A 20,192-nucleotide genomic window follows, 5' to 3' on the forward strand; every position below is an offset into this window, starting at 1 on the left:
AACAACGTCAAGGATATGTACCTAGAAGTCAAGGGATAGGGACTTCCCCGGTGGCACAGTGGTTAAGAATCCGCCTGTCAATGCAGGGGACACTGGTTCGAGCTCCGGTCTGGGAAGTTCCCACATGCCTCAGAGCAACTAAGCCCATGCACTACAACTACTGAGCCTGCGCTCTAGAGCCACAAGCCACAACTACTGAAGCCTGTGCGCCTAGAGCCCATGTTCCGCAATAAGAGAAGCCCCCACTGCAATGAGAAGTCTTTACACCGCAACAAACAGTAGCCCCTGCTCGCCACAACTAGAGGAAGCCTGTGCACAATAACAAAGACCCAATGCAGCCATAAATAAATAAATAAATAAATATTTAAATGTTTAAAATTTTTTTAAAAGTCAAGGGATATATTTTCTTAAAAAATTTAAAAAACGGAAACTTGAACCTGAAATATATGACCTATATTCAATTAGATAAGGTTAAATATAACTATGTTATTGAGGCCTAGGTCAACTATAGAAAAAAATTTAACCTGTATAATTCTGAGGCAAAGATCTCATAACATTTAAGCTTACTGAAACTAAATATATCACTGAAGGAAAGTGACTTCCCTTGTCTATATACTTTCCCCCAACTCAAATCTGATACTTCTGAAATAATCTTCCAGGGCATATTTATTAGTTCTTCTCCTCTTTGCTTTTAAATAATCTTCCTCTTATTATGAGTAGGGTATATCCCCATTTCCTACAAAAGTGGAGAAAAATTTTGTAGCATAGGATTCAGTTACCTACTTAACCTCACCTCCTTTGAGACAAAACATGGTTTTATAAATCTCAAGCAGCTAGAGATTCAAACAATTTATAAACTACTTCAGATTCATAACACATTTGGTTTTTTAAAACAGCTAAACTATATAAAGGAAGTGAAAGATAGACGCTCTGTGAATGTTTGCATTTGATAACAACAAACAAATGTATTAGCAGAGACCAATATTTCTTGGAATGAAATTCAAAGAATAATTTATAACACGTGCTCTTTTATAACTGGGTGAGATTATTATTTACTTTTTATGGGCATCTTCTATTGACTTTTTAAACATATACCTTTTAGGAGATACATAAATGTCACTTCACTTCTCTTCTGTGAATTCAGCTATTTAGGAGTCAAAATATTCATTTTGTGGAATTTCTGGAGTCTTAAATTATCTGACCTACTTATTCATTTTATTTCACAGCACACTTTATTGTAGCCCATAGAATACTCCCATGAAAAACCAGTAAATAAATCCCTGGGAAGAAGGATTTCTCTTTTTTAAAAGGATTTGATTTTCAATATTCAAAATTAATAGGCTTTATCTAACTCTGAGAAACACTGTACTTTGAAGGCAGAGAGACCAAGGCAGGCAAAATAACTTTATCCCCTCAGAATCCATTTTTTTGGTCATCTGTAAAATAGAAATAATACCTACTTACATTATAGGATGACTGTGAGATTAAGTAAGGGGTTGAGGGGTGTAAAACAGTAGGACTCAGTGTAATTAATACACAACAGCTATTCTTTCTTGGAGTGAAAATGACAGCATGCATCCAGAAGATAGCACAATGTAAAACAAAATCACTTCTACTCTAAAAACCATATATCTTAACTTATGTAATAAGGGTATGCAAAAAGGTAGTCAGCATGAGTTCTGTTTGAACAACAAAACTTAATTAAAAGAGCTTCCTGGATCAAACCAAACAACAAACAGACAAACAAAAAACTGAATATTCATCATAGCTACATCTGGCTAAAGCGTTTTCTTAGAATATGAGTTGAAAAGGAGTTAGTTGGTAATTAACAGAAATACACCTATTACATACCATGATATATTATATACATAAGTTAGACTTAATTTAATAATAAACAGAATATATTTTCATTCCATAGTGTAAGTTCACCAATTCTTAGTCAGTTCTGTGATATTTTCATAAAGTCAAGAGTCTAAAAAACTTTTATTCATAGGCTGAACTTATTGTCCCTCTCCTCTTTAGCTTTACGTCAGCATCCACAAAACTGCAAGACGTTCTCATCATAATTTACTCAGAGGCTGACTGAATCAAAACCATATAACAGCTCCCTCTCACTATCTGACAAACAAAAATTTTAACCTTGTTGTATGGCCTTCTACCAGGCTGTCAACCAGTCAGAATCTTGTCTCCTATGAATGCCTTTATTTTCAAATTATATCTTGTCAGAAGATTTAATTCTTTGACCTGGTCTGGTAGGTTAAAAATTTTTATTATAAATATTTCAAATACAGGATAGTACAGAGTATATAATCCAAAATATTAATTTGCAACAAGAAACTATATTATACGAAATAATAACATTTTAGGGTAATGGAAAGAAACAGTCTTAGTTATAATGCTTTTAGCCTTTCAAAATAGTAAGTACCCTCTTCTATGGAAGATTATGCTGCTATTGAGCAGGACTATAATCAGTGGCTGATTTCCAGAACTTTCCATTTTAACAAAAATGGTAGTATTTATATATTATTATATTATAAACATACTTATAAATGGTTGGTTATGTGACATTAAATACGTTTAACTCCTCTTGCACATGATATCTTTATTAATATCCAACTGGAACAAACTATTCATAAGGCATTAATATGTATTTTAGGTAAATTATAGCAACATTAAAAGCCAGTCACGTAAGCAGTGCTAAAATTTGGCGCTACTGATAAAATGTAGTAATTCTTCATGACAGTTCTAAGGAATGATATGACTTTTGACTTTAAATTATGCAAATAATCAAGACTATTAATAGGTTACTGATGGATATGAGACCTACAACATAAGACTACAAAATTTGATGTTTTTACACAAATATTATTCTTTTAAGAGTCTCATTACAGAGAAACTAAGCAATTCTAATAATGCTTGTCACTATTCAAAATATTTTGGAAATCCTTTAAATTGTATATAACTTTCAAAAGTTTTTGTGAACGATTTTTAATCTGGTAAAAGTACTTTTATCCTATGTGTACAAGCAATGAATAAATGGGTAAAACAACAATTTTGGGTCCCAAAATCTAAATAAAAAGAAATTAAGTAATTTTTCCTAAGGCTCTGCAGTCTGCCTCTGAAGAAATTTTCTAATAGACAACAAAGGGTAAACATATTCCTGCCTAGACCCTAGACACGCTTATTTCTAACATGATGTTTGTAAAGCAGTATCACTCACACACAAAAAAAACTACAGACCAATATTTCTTAGAAATATGGTTACAAAAATCCTCAAGCAAAATACTAGCAAACTGAACTTCCCTGGCAGTCCAGTGGTTAGAACTCAGTGGTTTCACTGCTTGAGCCCTGGTTCAATCCCTGGTTGGGGAACTAAGATCCTGCAAACCACACGGCATGGCATATATACATATATACACACACTAACAAACTGAATTCAGTTACATACAAAAAGAATTACACACCATGACCAACTGAGCTTTATCCCAGGAAAGCAAGGTTGGTTTATATCAAAAAATTAATACATCATATTAACAGAGTAAAAAACAAGAATAACAGAACCATTTCAATAGATGCAGAAAAAGCATTTGTCAAAATCCAACATCTGTTCATGATAAAAATACTCAAGGAACTAGGAGTAGAAGGGAATGTCCTCAACACAATGAAGGGAATTTATGAAAAATCCACAGCTACTATCACACTCAGTGGGGAAAGACTGAAGTTTCCCATTAAGATCTGGAGAAGACAAGGCTATTCATTCTTGCCATAGAAAAGATATAGCCTATCTTGTTCTTGCTCAAGTCAATTTTGTCACAGATTTGGAAATCTATATTCAGTAAACCATCTAAAATATAGAGAAAGTCATATAACAATGGTATTATTTGTAAAACTAAACTAATAAAAGTGAAATACTTAGTCAATAGAGGAGAAATAGTTCAATTATACTATAAGAACTCAGATTATTATGTACCAATTAGAAATTATAAAAATGTAAACTGCAAAGATGGATATGCTCTAATGTTAGGTGAACAAAGCAGTATACAAATAATTATCTACTATGTTAATTATGACTATAGTGAACTATGTGTATGACAAAAAACCCTAAAGGGAAAATACAGAAAAGATCATATTTTATGTTAGAGTAGTAAGTTTCCAAAGCTGTAAAATTTAAATGCTTCAGAGTAAGTTTCTTTATTTCACAGGATTTTTGGTATATATTAGACATACAGGCAATATAAAAGTTAAAAGCAAATCCAATTTTAAACTAAAAAACTGAAAATTAATTGTAAATTTATTTTTAAAACTACATAAATCCAACAAAAAATTCAAAAGCTGATTCCAATTCTCAGTAAGTCTAAATTACTTCATGAAAAATAGGATATCTCTGAGTTTTCTTTCAGAGTAAAATTCATCATAAAAATACTTTCTGTTGACAAGAGTAACATACATATTGAAAAATATTTTAAGGTTTTTGAACTAGAATCGACATAACCATTTCTTTTTTATTTTTTAAAACTGAAGTATAGTTGATTTACAATGTTGTGTTAGTTTCTGGTGTACAGCAAAGTGAATATATATATATTCTTTTCATATTCTTTTCCATTATAGGCTATTACAATATATTGAATATAGATCCCTGTGTTATACAGTAGGACCTTGTTGTTTATTTTATATATAGAAGTTTGTAGCGCTAATCCCAAACTCCTAATTCATCCCTCCCCCTATATAATCATTTCTAAAATGAAGAAGCATTGTCGTCACTTGGAGGAATATTCTAGTAACTTCCTTAGTTACTTTGCATGAATCATATAATCTCTTTTGTTCTTGGGTCTCCTTATTAGCAAAAAGGAAAAACTTATATTACAGTACTATTTCTTTAATTCATGGGGATGCTGTAAGGTCTTTTTAGAGAATCTAAAAAAGTTACATCCTAAAGAATGATTTTTCATTTTTCTTTTATCTAATTCAAAATAAGAATGTCAGAAAAGAACCCTTTTAAGGTAGGTCAATTTTAATAGGCTTACCTGGGTATAATTTGTGATGTTCTTTCTTAAAATAAACACTAAATTGTAAATGTGAGTTTAAACTATTGTGTACCAACAGTGATTTATTTCTGTTTCCTCAATGATCAAGAAACAAAGTTAATTCCTGTTATTAATATCTCTTTTTGCTGGAATTCTGAACTATTAAGATAAAGCATCAGCAAAAAAAATTTGATGGGACAGTATATAACATTTTATTTTATGTACTCAAATGGCTTGCGAAAATTAACTTAAAAAATTCAAGACTATGAAATATGTGTGTTAAGTGCTCTACAAAGTAAGAATGGCAAATCCCAAGTTTTATGAATTCCACAGCAGTACTTCTAAACCTCAGATGAGTCCCATCATTAACTAGATGATAGAAGAACCATATCGTGTGGAGAGAGACATAATACTAGTAGTTATTAAATTCTATTCACCTGAGTCTGAGTCTTACAGTGACTGGGAGATGGGAGAGGCTAATCTGTCTTATCTTGTTGCACCAGAGTGTACTTTAAGGCAAGTGTGGGATTTTTTAAAAGGGAATTTTGACAAAAACAAATTTTTAATGTCTTAACTTAAGATTCTAACCTCCAAATGAGCTACAACTCCACTGTCCTAACTGCTCACCTATAAGCTATTTAATATATACTTCCTGTCAATCTAGCTTTTTATTTTCTATGGTTTACTGTGTTTATTCTTGGTCACTAAAAAAAAAATGTTCCTAAGCATAGATGGTTCTTTATTTTCTAAGTGAAACTGTAAAGAAATTTGTTTACTTGCAAAAAGCTTGAGGTTTGAGGATTCCACTTCTCTTCTGGTCTTCCATGCCATGTATTTAAGATGCTTAAACAAACCTGAAGAAGAAGGGGGAAAAGTATAAACAGTATTGAAAGGAGTGCTTTTTAAAAGTAAACTGCCAGAACTAGAAATAAAATTGAAATGTTATTATGTCAAAGTATCTCAGTTTTATGTCACCAAACAAAACCTTAAGTGTTAGTCTGTTAAAACAAATTGGTATCTTCAGATGTGATCCAAATCTGTGTGGCATTACAATTTCTTCACAATGAAAAATGAGTTAGCAACTATTACACATTAATGCAAATAACATATCTTTTAATGAAAAATAACTCTTTCCCAAACAGCAACAAAATTTTCAATGAGGAAAAGTGGTATTATCTTATTACATTTAAGAAAATTTCTTTCAAAATTTTGTGAATTTTGAAAATGGGGCATAGTTTAATAGAAGAAATCTTGAGTTCATATCTGCCGCTACATTCAATTTGTTGTAACATATTGTTTTGGTTGAAATGTATGAATAAAATCTGGCCTCACACAAGCATGAAGTGGGAAAGGGGAGGATCCTATGGATGCCCTGAAAGGGTCTTAAGGATCCCCAGAGTTCCTCGAAACAAATTTGAAGACACATTAGTTACTTGTTCATCCAAAGAGCAAGAATGAACTCAAAGCATCTGCCAAACACAGGGCAACAATCACTCTGGGCAAACGAGAACCAGGGACATGTTATCTGTACTTGTAAACTATCATTTCATGTAATGGCAATGGATTCAGAAAATAAGTGGTCTTTAAAAAAGCAGAGAATCCACCTCCTTGCTATTCTTTTAATGCTCTATGAAAACAATATGCAAAATACATTGATTTGTTTAGTAGATAAATTCATTAATAATTTTAAAAGACTTGTATCTGAACAGTTTTGTGAATTATCATTTAAAGCACTATCAGACACACCATTCCACCTGATTTTTAGAGCATCCTTGTGACTATCAATGGCAGGGATTTTATCCCTATCTACAGATCTAGATCCCAAGGTGAAATGTCAGTCCCAATGTGTAATAGAAGGGACTATACAATTCAGGGTACTGGAATCTCAAACCCTTAACCTCTTACCTACAACAGTAAGTCTTTAAGGAAGCAATTTCTTGAATAATTCTTAACGTTTACACTTAAACTCTATTCAAGTTCCAGTCTCTCTCTTGAATAAAGTCAACATTGCTATTTCATTTACTTTGCTCAGTTCTGAGAGACCTGTTCTTTGCTTTCCCAAACAAAGTAAGGTTTACCTCTGGTTATGTATACTACAATAAACCCCAAAAGTGAATTCCAATTTTGTGATTTGAGCTCATGGTGATGACAAAATGATAACTTGTAAGCACAGATCTGAGGCAGGCTGCACCTTTTAAAAATAGGAAGGGGAAACTTGGGCCATCTTTAATAAACCAGCTCAATTTCGAGCATCTGCTATTTTCACATCAACAAAGAAGTGTCTGCTTATGAAATTGAGAAATTTCTTCTGACCTTCTAGTAATTTTTAAAAAAGAATATTCTCAACATGGAATTTACTATTGAAATTTCATCAAACTGTCCAAAATTACTTTGAAAGGTGATGATTATTCTTTTAAATCTAATTTTTAAAGGTTTATTGTCATATGAAATGATTTTTATTATATACCTCTTTGCCAACTTTTTTTGTGGGGATAGGAATATATCTTCCTACTTATAAGAAAATATAAAACATTTTAACACAAATTAAACTTTAAAAGTAAGTTCACAATGGTATGTATCATAGAAAACATGGATAGTATCTTCAGGCACTTGTGAAAAGATAAATGGAATTGGGGATATAGAAAGTAAAGAAAGGTGAGTGGCAAAGATAGATGACCCTATTATCTTCTGAGTGGAGAGAGCTCTCAGTTGGCCAAGGAATGTGTTGAATAAGTTAGTCCCTCACAATAACCCCTTAAGACTATAAGTGCTTTGTAACACTTGTGTTTCTGTCCTTTTCACTTCCTTCTCTCTCAATCCTCCTGCTAATCTTTGCATACAGGGAAGAGAAACATGAAGAAACTCATGTACTTTTGAAAAGAAGATAACTGAAACAAAACTTCTGTTCGAATTACAAAGAACCTTTGGGTTCCAATACTTTGGCATTAGAAACAAAGGACTGCAATTACATTACCTTGCCATCATTATAAAGGTTTGGATTGAATCGCACGCTGTGACCACCAGTTGTCTCTAGATTCACAAGAGGGGGTGAACTGGGATAATCTTGAGGAAAATATACATCAAACTCAAAGCAGCCATTTGCATAAGGAGTGTCTGCTGGACCAGTTATCAAAACCTAGTATGCACATACAAACACAAAAGCCTATGATGTTACTATTTCTAAATGTTGCTATTTAGAAAAGCAATTCAGCATGAAATAAGAACAATCTTCTTATATCCTATATATACATCTCTATCAAAATGTATTAAAAATGAAGTTAAAAGTTAAAAACACACACAGGACTAGGAAATGGTTCTAAGTTACGATTAAAGTGATTTGGTTTTGGTGAAAAGGGGCTTTTAAAAGAGAGATGCCCAGTTGCCAGCAGGAAAGCTTACCTTAACAGCAAATACCTTTTAAAATACTGAGTTACTTTTTTTTCTAAGAGTTTTCCTTCATGAGCTCCACAGTACTGTCAACAATTTGAGACTCTAGGTGCATTCATCATCACATCTCAAAGGTATGAGAGTAACTTTCCGCTTCAAATCTTCAAGTTAATGTTTTAAGAAATAGCTTACTTTTAAATATTTTCTTCTGGGATAATGGGACAAGCAGGTAACAGGAATAAAAGTTCTGATGTAACAACTTATGACGAAAAGGTTCTGAGAGAACCGTAGGTGTTCCCGTTCGGGTTACTGGTAGTCCAAAAAACAGCAGAGAACCCAAAAGTGAGTGTCAGAATGATTTAATGAATTATGTTTGAGTCAATCAACAGATATTTAGCACACAAGACATGAGCAGCAAAGCCTCGGGTCCTTAACAGCTGTGCGTGGAGGCGAGTGGTCCTAGAGTCTCAATCCGTGACAACTCTGATGTACGTTTTGCAGCTCCAACTTGGGATCCTTTACATTAGGTACAGCATAATGCTTAACAAAGTCACAAGTTTGAACTTATGTGGTCCATTAGGTGATAAAATACTTCCCTAGGCTATCATCCAATAATCGGCCCTACTGCTTGTAAAAAGGAAAAATGTGATCAATAAGCAAAATTTCTACTGAAAAATTATCCAAAAGAGCAAAACAAAAAAACAAACAAGCAAAAAACCTTCCTCAGTTTCAGCAGTGTATCTAAGGAAGACAGAATATTTAACCCATGAATTAAATCATGTAAAGTTCCTCCCACCCCAGTTGTCAAATCTTTAAGTTACTTGCTGTAGCATCTCTTGGAATTTAAGGCCAGATTACCACAGTGTGAAAACATAAAGCTGCAGGTTTTATTTAGTATTGTACTATTATTATTTAAATCATAGATTATATGAATCTGTGAATACATAAATTTCCTAGAAAAGAAAAACATTTTGAAGACTGATAGAGAAGGTACTTTGGTATTTTCTTCTAAATCTTTATTTTGGTGTTTTTTTTTTTTTTCCTGGCACACGGGCTTAGTTGCTCCGCAACTAAGGGGATCTTCCTGGAGCTGGGATCAAACCCGTGACCTCTGCATTGGCAGGTGGATTCTTAACCACCGCGCCACCTAGGAAGCCCCTAAATCTTTATTTTGAATGGTACTCTCATACACAGTCTGAACCAGCATTAGAAAAGGACTCCTTTCACTGATATCCAAAATGGTAAACAGAATTTTTATTAAAATTTATTAAAATTCATGCTACTTCTAGTGCTTTATATGAAATTTTGAATAACTAGATTAGCCAGGGAAATAGGAAAAAGCTGTTTTTCCTACCTTCATGATGTCAAGTCGCTCCTCATCACAGCGCACAAACACACTGGAGGACGACGAAAGAGGCAGTGAGGTTGACAGCGTCACAGCTTCCTGTGCAAGGCGGCGGGCTCTGGCAGCACTGTTGGCATCATTTGCATTTTTCACCTGAGACATGTAGTGGTAGTTTACTTTAAAACCCAATTTCCCATCTTCATCTTCAGAAACCATCTCAAATGTATCTAAAAGAAGAAAAAGAAAAAAGAAAACACTGAAAATAACACACAAAATGAACCAGTATGAAGGAGAGCTGTTATAATAACAAAAATCACAAATAAATAAATCACTAACCCTTCTTTCACCTAAAATGCAGAGGACTGCAATGTGGAAGAAGAGCAAACTATAAATGTTTATCTAATACTTATATATGTGTGTTAATGCTGCTAGAGGGATAGAATATGTCAATGGAAGCAAAGGAAGAAATGATTTTTAATTTACAGTTTGGACATGCAGGCAGATTATATTATATCAAGTATTTAAATCACAATGCAAAGTATTAGGTAATTTATTCTTAAAATGAATGGTATATATTTTTGCCAAAATAATTCAGAATACGAAATCCCAAAAAGTACTTCATTACATTTCATTTTTAAAAAGAGAATAAGTCTGTATATATTTGCACTGATTTGGAATCAGAAAACAGAAATGACAGGCTGAAGTTTATTTCTGTATTACTTTTGAAATTTAAGTTAATAGGATAAAATACGATTATTAGGTACTTTGACAGAATATAAGTAATGGGCTAATTCTTAACCATTTATTTAGGCATATTTGGAAGGACTTAAAGTTATTCTTTACTTATAAGCTATGTCCATATAAAATAGAAAGAAAAAAATGGATTTGAACTATATCTCTAATTCAGATGAACCCTACCCCACCAATGGATTAAAACAAAGATATTTAAATAACTTATAACACTAAATTAAAACCACCTATTAATACTAGGGCAAATACAAAGAAACAATGGTAACTTCTGATCTTGTGTTTATACAATTCTAAATATACAGAAAAACATTAAAACTACATTATAATTATCATTAATGTGGTAAATTTTATTAACAAGAACTTACTAAGTGCAAGGTCCTAGGCTAGACTCTTTGGGTGAAATAATAAATAGGAAAATATATCTGCTTTCAAGAAGCTTATAACATAGAAAAAAGGGGAAGACCTATAAACAGTGTCATCTGTGCACTACAAATGTACTATGTCTCAGCAAGACTATTGAGTATTTTCTATCAGTTAACTTCTAAACCAGAGTTATTTCATCTGCCCAACTCTGCTGCCTTTCACACATTACAGGGATAAAAACTTCCTTTGAGTTTTATAAACAGCAATCCACCAGATACACACATGAGCCTATCCCCATGCCTGGAGGAAATTTTTTTATCTGTAAGAGAACAGGGTCTTTTAATACCAAAATTTTATTAAAATATTCAAAGATAATGGCTAGTTGCTAAAAACCTACATCCTGTTTGATTCAGCAATTCCTCTTCTATTAATTTGTCCTAAGGACATAATCCTTGATGTGTATGAATATTTATATGCAATGATGGCCACTGAGGTGTCACAGATGTTACTAAAAAAACTGGAAACAACCTAAAGGTCTAGTTATTGGTTAAACAAATGACAGTACTTTATATGAGAATATTAGGTAGTCAATAAATACCAAGTTGAAGAATCGTGTTATTAGAAAATATTTGATACATGTTAGAAAATGCAGTTTACTAAAAAACAACACAACAGAAAACTCATATTTCTTCTAAATTATTCTAAACGCCAATGGATAGCAAAACTCAGTCATGTCCAACTGGTAGAGTTCATGATTTTAGGTGGTATGAGAGAAGCCTCCTGGCTGACTAACATTAATCAAAGGCTCTGGCCTATTACTCTGACAGTATGACATAAACCTACATTTTGGACTCCTACTTTGGTGTTCTTTTTAATATAGTCAATGTCCTTTGGGCTGGTTCTCAAGAATGAAAAAGAGGGACATATAATAGTTAATAGCGTTCATCAAAATTTGGATTTCTAGTGTTTGTTCATAGACCAGCACCTTATGAAGGGTGCTGATATGATCTTTTCATCAGTCCTTACTTGTCAAGAGTTTTGGAATGGGAAAGACTACAAGTGAACTATGTGTAACTACATTTTCCAAAGGTAAATCCCATGGAATTCTAAAATGGTAAGAGTAACAGACTTGGTTCAAAGTCCCAGGTGTTGGCTTCCTTTAGGCAAGGATATACAGACACAGAAAGACATTGTTAGACATTTGGCTTTCTTTTTCCCCTAGGGTTCTACTGAACTATGATTTCCAAACATAACTATACATACAGATATAAATTCAGAGATGATAAAAATTTTTGCATGTATACGCACACACACAGAGTATATGAATAATTCATGATAAAAGCAAGTCTGAAATTCTTTAATTTTACTAGAACACATTTCAATAGTACTATTAAAAAATGTGAAACAGGATCTGAAGAAATGAAGAGAATAATTTCAACTTACCAAACTGTAATTTCTTCATGACAGCCACATATTTTTCTTCAAGTGATTTCAATACTGATAAAGGTTTGGGTTTCATAGCCACCTTCTTTGAATAGTCACCTAGTTTTTTTTCTGTTATTTAATATTGCAAGATAAATAATGTAAGTATACATTTTCAAAGAGTAAAACAAAGAAATTATTAACTTTCAGAGTTTAAATTTTGAATTCCCAAAATTACCAAACTCTTCATAATTATCTTCCTACTGTACCATTTTAAAATTAAAAGATTTCTTTCTATTTCATAAAAATAACTAATAGGGCTAAAAGTCTTAACAACTTTAAAGCTTAAATTCTTAAAATGCTAATTAGATTTCATCCATTCAGGCAAAAACAGAAGAAATCAAGCAATAGATGATGCAGAATCATTTATATCTTCCATTGCTAATCTGTGAAAATGCCAATTTTAACTAAATTCTTACACGTAGTCTTAATGTACTGTTTTCTATCTGATACAACTGCATTTTTCAATTTCATAACTTTCAATGGAAAAAAAGAGAAATTTATAATTCATGCTGTCAGCCTACTAACTGTCTTAGGAATCATACATAGTAGAGATTAATATTTTAAAATTAAAGACTATTTATAATTAGCTTGAAAACCTGACATACAGCAGAATCTTTAAGAAATAACTTACTGGAAAACCATTAACATAGATGAAAGAGAAGGCAGTTTTCAGTAAGTAAATGAAATATCTTCGTATCAAAAGAAAAGTAGTATAAAGGGAAGAGTGCTGTACCTTGATTTGCTTGCCGCAAACTGGTAGTGGCTGCATAAACGATCTCAGCAGTCTTCTGAATGTCTGGAACTAAAAGAGTAAGTCCTTCTGGCTCTTGATCAGATGCATCTGGTTTTACTCCTGTTTTAACATTTTCCCTTTTAGATCTGAAAAAGATTTTTTTAATATGGAAAGAAATGCAAGGAAAATTAAGATTTTCGTTTTGAAAAATAAATACTTCCATAAGTCACTAACAGTGGTTAAAAATCAGTATGACAGTCCGCATTTTATTTGACATACACAATATATACCAGGAGTAGTTTAAATTAGATTCATTTTGAAGCCACAGGATAATGCCTAGCATAATAACTAAAGTTTCGGGTAGGCTGTCTCTTCATATGTGGAAACAGACAAGAGTTAAACACTGTAGAAACGTCATACTGTAAAAAGACCCGGATACCTGGCATGTCCTTCAATCCGCACCTTTAAAAACACACTTATAGTAATAATATACCTAGAAATACAGAAATCACCTCTATATCTAAAGTAAAAGATCCTCTGCCTTGTAAGACTTGGGAATCAAAGACCCATAGGTAGTTTTTCATTTAATACTATCTGTATTTCACTTAGAGTGTATTAATTTCCAAGGGGGAAAAAAAAGAAATATTCCAGAATAAAGTGCAGGTTTACTAGTAGGTAACTTAATATAACATGCTTCTATACACTGAATCTTTATTTAAACACTAAGTTGTAGGCCATAATCATTTTAAAGATATTCTTCTGTTATTCTCTATGCAGGTTCTAATATATACTCAAATTTTCTAGATGAATGCAGTAATATTTTATCAACAAGGTTCACTAAAAACAGCAACTAAATATCAATTTCCTTTCTTCTATTTCAACTCTCAGAACATTTTATTCACATCATCATGACACTACTGCTTAGATACTAAAAATACACCTTTGTTAATTCATTAAATAGATAATGTAAAACAAACTGTAATCACATACAGATAAAAGTGTTTAAAATGTTTACACTAAGGTATGATCTAAACTACGCATCACATTTTTCTAGCTTGTACACCCACTAACAAAAGAACATGGCTATTATATTAAAATAAACATTTCACAACGTGGGCATGGAGCCTTAGAGAACTATAAAAAGACTAACAGAAGGAAGAAGAGTCCTTAACAAAATAATATTATGCAACCTATGTCCAAATGAACTGTTCTTCATCACAAAGTCAAAAATCTGCTCAGAAGCAATTCAGCGCTTAACTTTAGGTAGATAAATAAGAGGTAAATTAAGAAGAGCCACTCAGGTGGTTAACAAGGGTAAATGCATTCAGTATTGTGCATGAGTTTTGAACTGGTTCCCATACTGTGTGAAGAAACTAGTATCCACAGTTATTTCTAACTACAAGGTATATACTACCTCACCTGGCAAGAGGATTTAACTTAAGAATCGTAATGTGTCACCGGGTTATTGCCTTTTCTCCTATGCTCTTATCTTCCCTCATGTATATAGGAGTCACAGAGAACACATGGCCAACTCTCCTCTGCTACTCAGGAACCACTTGGTAGATGTGTATCATTTTAGTCATCAACCTCTGTGTGTGAACTTGAATATGAACATATATGTTTGCTATGTACATAAGGAGAATATAGTGAATGACTGTTTTAAGATTGAAATCGACATTTCATTGCTAGAATCAAATAAGAAACTGCATCTTTTATAGCTATGAAGTAAGTTGAGACTGTAGTTTAATAGTGAGTCTGACAATTTTTTAAATAAAGGTATGATTCTGGTAGACATGTTCAAACAGATTCTCAACTTCTGCATTTACCAATGGCTGTTCACAATCTGTGTGAAACACTGAGGGTCAAGAAAAGCACATAAGCTGATTGACAGTACCCCCTCTGAATTTATAAGGACTCTCTCTCTCCCCAATTGTAAATGATTCTCTTGATGGGGCTTAAAAAAATTCTTAACTAGAAGGGCCACTGAACAATAGGAAAACAACAGCAAGTAGTTTGAGAAAAAAGAAGAGTTACGGTTATAGCTATAATAAAATAAAGATGATTTCCTAAACCTATCATCAGTCAGTTGATCCATTATACTCTCAATAAAGATGTCACTTAAAGAAACACACCTTGCCAAGCAGAGAAGGAAGATTATAGGAGTAAAGCTCATTTTTCCAGAATTAGGGTATTTTCTCCTTGAAGAAACAAGAACCTCCGGTGTGGAGCTTAAACTGCCTCAATGCAATTTAGAGCAAGTTACTCTCGGAAAGCTACTGATTCTAAATTTCAAGCCCTATTGTGAACACCAATTTCCTAACTCCAGTTTTTAATAGATGATTAGTAGGAGAAATCTCTATTATTAAAATAGTGCAAACAGTTACGATGAAAATTTTTATGTATTTTTGACCATAAAATTTTAAAAATGTTTAAAAAATAGCGCAGAAAATCCACAGAAGTTTTAAAAATAGTATTTTTTACATCAAATGCGTAAAAGAAATAATCATTTACATCTTGAAGATAAATGGCTGAATCATAAAGCAGACATAATTAGACCTTTACAGTGGGTTCTAATGAGAAATTTTTTTATGTGGACAGTCTTTTTGATAAAAACATACAGGAGAAAAAGGAATAATCTTCAAAAGGTGAGAGTACTTCAAATATATGAAGAACACACACCACCTGCCTAATGATAACTACAACTAGCCATTGTCTGACATTCAACTACAGACAGTAGTCTCTTTTCTATAAAAGGTGCAGGTTACTGTCAACCCATATGTAGGCCCAGCTCATGAAAAAAGGCCATACCTTAGCTCACATCCTGAAGTCTGTGTGAAAAGCTATTTGAGTTCAAGGCACCTAGCTGGAAGTAGGTCTTTGAGACTGACAATGGATCCAACATGGTAAAAGCAATCAGCGACGGCCGCTACCATGGTATCCGCTGCTTTGTGCATACGTTGAATCTGGTTGTGATCACTGCCCTGAAGAAATACGAGGAATCAACTGAAGTTTCTACTATTGCACAGAATTATCTGCAAACATTTTCCACTATGCTGTGAATTCCAACTAAACAGCTAATAAATTAAGCAAATTTTGGCTTTGTGACATATAATCTAAACTAGGATGTGAGCAGAATGGGCAAATCTTTCTTGTGAAAACAAAAAGAAAAAAAAAAAAGAAAAAAAACAACCATAACTCAACATTCAGTTATATTGAACTGCTTCTTCTAATACTACCACCCAAATTAAGTTGGATATTTGTAAGATTACAAAATATGAGAATTTTGTTCTCTTATGATCTATAAACTAAAAACAGCTTGATATAGTTATTTTCTTGGTCGAACATTAAGAAAGACCACTTCAATCCCCTGTACTCCTAAGTCTAAAGTCGAAACTATCACACTGTTGAAATAAACATTTAAAAAGCAGAGCCACACTGAAGAAGTAATCAGGACACCATGTACTGAAATGTCCAGATTCAGAAGTATTAAGAATTAGAGTCTTAGAGGAAGATTCTAAAACTACAAGAGAATGAAACTTCTACATTTACCGATAAAACAATGCAGCATATCATACTCCACAGTTCTAAAGCTCTTTGCAAGGAATTACAGTTTAAAAAAATTAAAATTAAAAGTAAGCAGAAAGATTTTTTAAAATACTACTGTGGAGAATTATTTGCTTCTAATGTCTATAGAAAACATGAAAAATTTTGAAATGCACCACTAAATGGGATAAAGACCTTTATAAGATGAATGTTATTCATGCTTATTTTAAAGCTTAGCTTTTCAACTCTAGATTCCCTTTTGTTTTTACTTAAATTCTTTCCAAATGGAAGTACCAGTTTTAGTTTTCAATATGATTTAAATGAAAGGAGAAAATAAAATCTTCGTCTTAAATAAAGCATAAATGAGCAGCAGGAGAGAAGGGAATATTCAAAACAGAGGTATGAGAAAGCCTTTGAAAATAAAACCTTGATTTTCAGATTAGATAAAAATATGATAATTTTTAGGTCAGATTAAACATCACAGGACAAATAACAGTACTGTGTGCTGCTGTGGAATGGAGTTGCCACAAGTAATACGCTTCACCAGGGGACAATCCAACTGAGGCTAAGAAGAAAGATTAAATGTTGGCATTGCTGTCTCCATCACCAAGTAAAAAAGGCTGACGAACCGCTGAACTTGTTCAGGGTCATCAAAAAAAGAAACTTAAAAAAAAAAAAAATATATATATATATATATATATATATATATGGCTGCAACAAGAAATCAGGTCTTTTTCATTTTGTAGGTTTGAGAGAGTAAAAAAGAAGAGAAAGGAAATGTTTTACTAATGAAAACAAAAGTAGGAGGACTGGAACTGAAATTCTTCCTCAACTGAAGCCCTAGAGAAACTAACTTAATGGAGTTAAAACAAGATAGGTTGATAGAAAATATGCCTTTTAAGAAGTAAATCAACTAATCTTATTGCTTAGTTGGAGTAAAAGGAATTGGGTATTTCTACAAGAGAATTCAGTTATTTTAAAATAGGATGAACTTTGCACCGGACAACACTTTGGGATAGCTAAGGGAAATGGCAACCAAGGATGCTTACTTTAATGCTATATGAAAGAGAAGTTCAATGTTGTGAACATCGTACGCTCAACACAGTCATTTGTGTCGTGTCCTTATTAGAATTAAGATTATCTGATTGACAGCAAGTCCCCTTTTCACATTTTTGGTGAAACTATCAAATACTAAATATACAAAATATAATTATTTGCCTACTGGAGTCTAGCAGGAAAAGTCTGCACAAAAGATCAGGGACAAAATATTTGCCTTTGCTCCGGCTCCAAGGAGGCTATGAAGTGTCACACTTACTCAAAGTGAAACCAGGCTACTATGGCTGTACTCTGACTTCATTTTGAGACAACACGGGTTAAAATGATCAGCAGAAGATGAATTTCGCTAAGAATGGTACTTAAAAAGTTTCTGAAGGGCTTACATCTTCACACTATGATTATTTTGTGGGCAACAAAATGAATTTTCACACTAATTATATTTCAATTCAAGTGGAAACAATACACATATAAAGGTTTAAAGTATTATGTTACCCATGCCACAAATCCTTTTACTAATGGAGGTAACAGAGTTGCTTTCAGGTTTGTTCTTTTTTAAGAATCCAAAATAAAATGTTGATCATAAAGTGGTCATAAATAGGTGGGAGGTTTTTTTTGCTTATTATTTAACTATCAAGTTTTGCTAATAAACTCTTTAATTTCTTCTTGACAAGGAGTTAAAGATTATTACAAATATAAGACATATTAAGATAGTAACAAAATTCAGTAGATGGAAAACAATACGGTGTGTAGGGGGGGTGGGAAGAGGCTTCTCTAGCAACATAGAGAAAATAATTGTATCTCCAACACACCAGCCTAGTCTATGCAAGTAGATACCAAATCAGCTTTAAAAGACAATAAAGGAGCAATACATACATCAATAAGAAATTTTCAGAGGAAAGGTTTTAATTAATTCTTTTGAGGAAAAAAAGCCATCAAATGGGTAAAGCTGACTTATTCCTCATTTAAGTGATAATTATATGAAGTTGCTACCAGCTGATGTTCTACAGATCACAAAACATAGTTTACCTTACTTAGTGTACCTTAGTAGTCTAGTAATTATTATTTACGCACAATTCAAATGGCTATGCATATCTAACAAAATATGCTGCCTTTTAACATCTTACAGAGCTAACAAAAATTCTTCAGGGGAATGAAAAAAGATAAGAAAAAGAAAATAACAGAAAAAATCTGTAGAATCTGCATTATTGTATATATTTTTTAATTATCAAAAGGATATTTTTCAATTAAAAAATTTTACTTCATTGTCAACATTAAACATTTTTTTAATGTATCCTAAATTTCCAAAGCCAAATCAGAAACAAGTTCATGTCTCTGATTTCTAATTATTCACTGATCCATAAATCGAATTGTTCTTTGGAAGTTAAATTCAATCTAGTAAATAAATATACTTGATTGGGACATTAGGAAATTTGAGGTCTTATCATAGCTCTGCCACTAAGCATCAGAGAACCTGGAACAAATCACAGTATTTATGGGCCTTGTTTTCCTCATTTATAAAAAGGAGGATCTGAACTATCTGAACTCTAAAGAGTGTCCCTTACAGGTAGATATTATGGGACAGATTACTTATTGTGAAGTGCCCAGAAAGATTTGGTACAAACTAAATCTTACTTAATTTAGCAAGAGACTTCAAAATTCAGCAATTAAGACTGCTTGAGATTTTGTCAGAAGTAAGACAGTGGAAACTGCCTTGAAACATAAAGCTCATCCAATGTAACCTGAAGAAATAAACATTTTATATGTTATGTTACTAAAGTAGAAGTATTAAGTCAACTTATAATTTTTAATGAATTTATGTTTGTTAATCACTTAAATAATAGAATAGGCTGTATTTTGGTACTTGATCTAAGTGTTTTTCAGGAACCAGCTAAGGCTCAAGTATAGCCATTACACAAGCATGCAACCTAAGTGATCAATGAACAATTCTGGTAAAAGCAATGGTGTATAAAAACAAAAGTATCTGGACTACGGGTCAATCAACTTGTCTTTCTTCATAAATATTGTTTTTGATAAAGAACACTACAGGCATCAGGAAACTGGAGCGCTAAATCCCGAACTGATTACCTATTAGTAAGTTTCTAAATATTAAACTCTAAGTAATAGTTTCATTCTTTGTCGAAAAAGAACACTTTCTTGTCCATCACACAGAGCAGAAAAAACTAATAATACACATCTAAGAACTTTTGAAACTGTATGTCCTAAACAAAAGTTAGGTTATATTACTTCCTTGTATTTTTTATATAACTATAAGCTACTGTATATTTATTATAACTTTACCCACAATTTAAAGCAGTTTGGCTTATTCTCCAGAAACAAGAGGGAAATCAATAGAAGCATAGAGGCTGGAGCATAAATAACATACTAATCAAAATTATTTCAGACTGGCAGAACAAAAGGAATTTAGGAAATACTTTCGTCTTTTATCTGCATAAGTCATTAATCTGACAGTTACAAAAATTCATTTTTACCAGATTTTGATCTCTCA

General features: G+C 32.5%; 1 protein-coding gene across 10 annotated transcripts in view; it reads right to left on the minus strand.

Annotated features, from left to right (window-relative positions):
• BIRC6 (baculoviral IAP repeat containing 6) overlaps positions 1 to 20,192 on the minus strand; it is a 230,619-nt gene that overhangs the window by 11,431 nt on the left and 198,996 nt on the right. For 8 of the 10 annotated variants that reach the window (XM_057740742.1, XM_057740738.1, XM_057740736.1 and 5 more), the window contains 5 exons: positions 13,088 to 13,233; positions 12,313 to 12,423; positions 9,766 to 9,983; positions 7,999 to 8,160; positions 5,801 to 5,878 (listed from right to left, as the gene is read on the minus strand). In XM_057740742.1, coding sequence (XP_057596725.1) covers positions 5,801 to 5,878; positions 7,999 to 8,160; positions 9,766 to 9,983; positions 12,313 to 12,423; positions 13,088 to 13,233 — 715 coding nt within the window. Of the gene's footprint in view, positions 1 to 5,800; positions 5,879 to 7,998; positions 8,161 to 8,303; positions 9,153 to 9,765; positions 9,984 to 12,312; positions 12,424 to 13,087; positions 13,234 to 15,895; positions 16,069 to 20,192 lie in introns of those variants that run through there. The other 2 variants (XM_057740743.1, XR_009054583.1) reach the window with 2 other exon arrangements.

The sequence above is a fragment of the Hippopotamus amphibius genome, chromosome 7, assembly GCF_030028045.1.
Source record: "Hippopotamus amphibius kiboko isolate mHipAmp2 chromosome 7, mHipAmp2.hap2, whole genome shotgun sequence".
Lineage (NCBI taxonomy): Eukaryota > Metazoa > Chordata > Mammalia > Artiodactyla > Hippopotamidae > Hippopotamus > Hippopotamus amphibius.